The sequence below is a fragment of the Hyla sarda genome, chromosome 2 (assembly GCF_029499605.1).
Source record: "Hyla sarda isolate aHylSar1 chromosome 2, aHylSar1.hap1, whole genome shotgun sequence".
NCBI lineage: Eukaryota > Metazoa > Chordata > Amphibia > Anura > Hylidae > Hyla > Hyla sarda.
The window spans coordinates 489,823,688-489,826,577 of record NC_079190.1 but is presented as its reverse complement, the minus strand read 5'-3'; the positions used below and the strand labels follow the sequence as shown (position 1 = coordinate 489,826,577).

The 2,890-nt window shown below is 46.0% G+C and overlaps 1 protein-coding gene across 1 annotated transcript; it reads left to right on the top strand.

Annotated features, from left to right (window-relative positions):
- Positions 1 to 331: 331 nt before the first annotated feature.
- On the top strand, positions 332 to 1,350 carry CLDN14 (claudin 14). Its single transcript, XM_056560899.1, has one exon. It carries the CDS (start codon positions 464 to 466, stop codon positions 1,181 to 1,183), a length of 720 nt encoding a protein of 239 aa, XP_056416874.1. The 5' UTR covers positions 332 to 463; the 3' UTR covers positions 1,184 to 1,350.
- The last annotated feature ends 1,540 nt before the right edge of the window (positions 1,351 to 2,890 follow it).

Sequence of the window (2,890 nt, the reverse complement as noted above, 5' to 3'; positions counted from 1 at the left end):
GATGAGAAATGCGTTAGATCAGCACCTCTTTCCCACACTGTACACCATCATTGCTGTTATAGTAAAAGAACTACAAGGCACGATGACATGATGTTTTTTCTTATTCCTTAGAAGTCTTGGACAACATTTATTTGCAAATATTTTTAAGCTTCTACACTACAAATCTGAACACAATCACTTTTTACCTGTTGTCTACATTTGGAATATAATTTTCTAGAGAGGAAAACCCATAATTCACCCTTACTAGACGCATACACAGTTAATATGCTAATGTTCGGGCTAGATTTTTGTAGACCTTCCCTTACTGGTCAAATAAAGTAATGATTCAGATAATGTTTAACTTATCTCACTCCATCTTAAGGTATTAGTACAAGCAGAACTGAGAGAGACCTCAAACACATTTGGTTGGATTTGGGAGAGAAGTCTGGTTGGATTTGGGAGAGAATAAGGCAGATTCAAGACGATGGCAAGCATGGCACTGCAGTTACTGGGCTTCTTCATAGCCCTTTTTGGTTTTATTGGGACCATTATTGCCACGGTGCTCCCTCACTGGTGGAGAACTGCTCACGTTGGCACCAACATCATCACAGCAGTGGCATACATGAAGGGCCTGTGGATGGAATGTGTGTGGCACACCACTGGAATTTACCAATGCCAAGTCCATCAATCTCAGTTGGCACTTCCCCGTGATCTTCAGATTGCACGAGGTATGATGGTGACATCTTGTGTCCTTTCAGTCCTGGCATGTGTTGTTTCTGTGTTTGGCATGAAATGCACCCAATGTGCCAAAGGGTCTTCAGCTAAAAAGATGATTGTCATCCTTGGTGGAGTGGCCTTTCTGCTCGCTGGACTTACATGTCTCATTCCTGTAGCATGGTCGACCAATGATGTTGTCCGAGACTTTTATAACCCTGCACTCCCTTACGGGATGAAATTTGAGATCGGCCAAGCTCTCTATGTCGGCTTCATCTCAGGAGGCCTGTCGGTAATTGGCGGAATCATTCTCTTCTTTACGGCGTGTCAGAAGAACATCGATCAAGTACCCTACATCCATCCATCACACACCACAAGAAGGGTTCCAATGAGCAAGCCAACACCAGTCCATAGAAGTAGCCATTTACGTACTTGGTCATCTTGGTCATCTACATCTCGCCACGGTTACCAGATCGGGGACTTTGTTTGACCGGAGAAGAATTGCTTCATCCATTTCAAACTTTGTATTTATATTCATGTTTACTGTATATCTATAACTGGACAGACTTGTAAATATGTAACATTGGGTCACATTTTATAATAATTTATTAAGCTGAGGGCACATGGATAAATCCTGTTGCTCTCCATATGTGGTAAGTCCGAGGGGGGGAGGGAGTTGGGAATATTTTCCGATTATTCAGACCTCCACAGAAATAAAATAACACAGGATTAAATGTTTTCATCATATTGTGATTGTGTTGTTTGTAAATAACATTATGTGACACCATACTGAAGACCCCATTCAGTTTGATGCAAGCTAAATTTGTGGTCGGGTTACATTTACCGTGAGTAGAGTACCATTTGCATGAATAATTAGGCCTGGGGTGTGCCTGGGTGGCTGTGAAGGGTATCCTAAAGAAAGGGGGCAAAAATACCTCAGTTGGGTAATGCATAAATTAATGGTTAAGCATAACCTACCTCATATGAACCCAAGATAACAGACTAAATGCTCCAGTTAACAGCCGGAGGTTGGAACGTGTCAATGGAACAGAGCGGTAACAGTGCCCTAACTTACTTAAAGGGTAGCTCCCACCATCCTTTTTTTTTTTTTTTGCTAGCCCATTCCCCCCCCCCCCCCCCCGCCTACGGCACTAGCCCGTTCCCTCCTACTCCCCCCCCTCCCCGCATACCCCGTTCCCTCATTACACTTGCAGTTTCTGCAGAGTCCGGCAGCGGGCGTGCAGGGACAGCGGTGGCGGGGATGTGCGGGAGGAGTGGCCTCCCAGCCAGTAGCCAGTGGCCGGGAGCCAATACGCTCGCTCCCGCCTGTCTGATTGACAGGCAGGGAGCGAGTGCAGCCTAACTGAAAAAGGACTGATTGCCACTCCAAAATCAGTCCTTTTTCAGTGGCCGGTTTTTAAATGTAAATTAAACCTTTTTAATGAAAAAAAATAATAATAAAAGTATATTAGAGATATGTTGTAGTACATAAGTACTACAACATATCAAAAAATAAAGTTGGTGACAGTGCCCATTTAACATCTAAGTGATAACTGACAAAGAGAAGCCCCTACCCAGAAGCATTTCATTTACATTCTCAATAACTTGTAAAGTTTCTAAGCTTTTTGTGCCAATCTACTTTAGTTCTGGTTACATTGGGCAGAATTTGGTGGTTACTGCACTATATACAGTGGTCCCTCAACATACGATGGTAATCCGTTCCAAATGGACCATCGTTTGTTGAAACCGTCGTATGTTGAGGGATCCGTGCAATGTAAAGTATAGGACAGTGGTCTACAACCTGCGGACCTCCAGATGTTGCAAAACTACAACACCCAGCATGCCCGGACAGCCAACGGCTGTCCGGGCATGCTGGGAGTTGTAGTTTTGCAACATCTGGAGGTCCGTAGGTTGAAGATCACTGGTATTGGAGGTTATACTCACATATCCCCGCCGCTCCGGACCGTCACCGCTGCCCTGGATGTCGCCTTCCATCGCTGTTACCGCGTCCCCGTTATGTCCCCGGCGCTCCGGCAAGGCCTCTGCTTCCCTGGCATCCTCGCTCTCCGTCGCCGCCATCACGTCGTTACGCACGCCCCTTCTATTGGATGACGGGACGGCGTGCGCTGCTACGTGATGACGACGATGGAGAGCGCCGACTATGCAGGGGATCCCGAAGAGGACGCGCCGGAGCCCC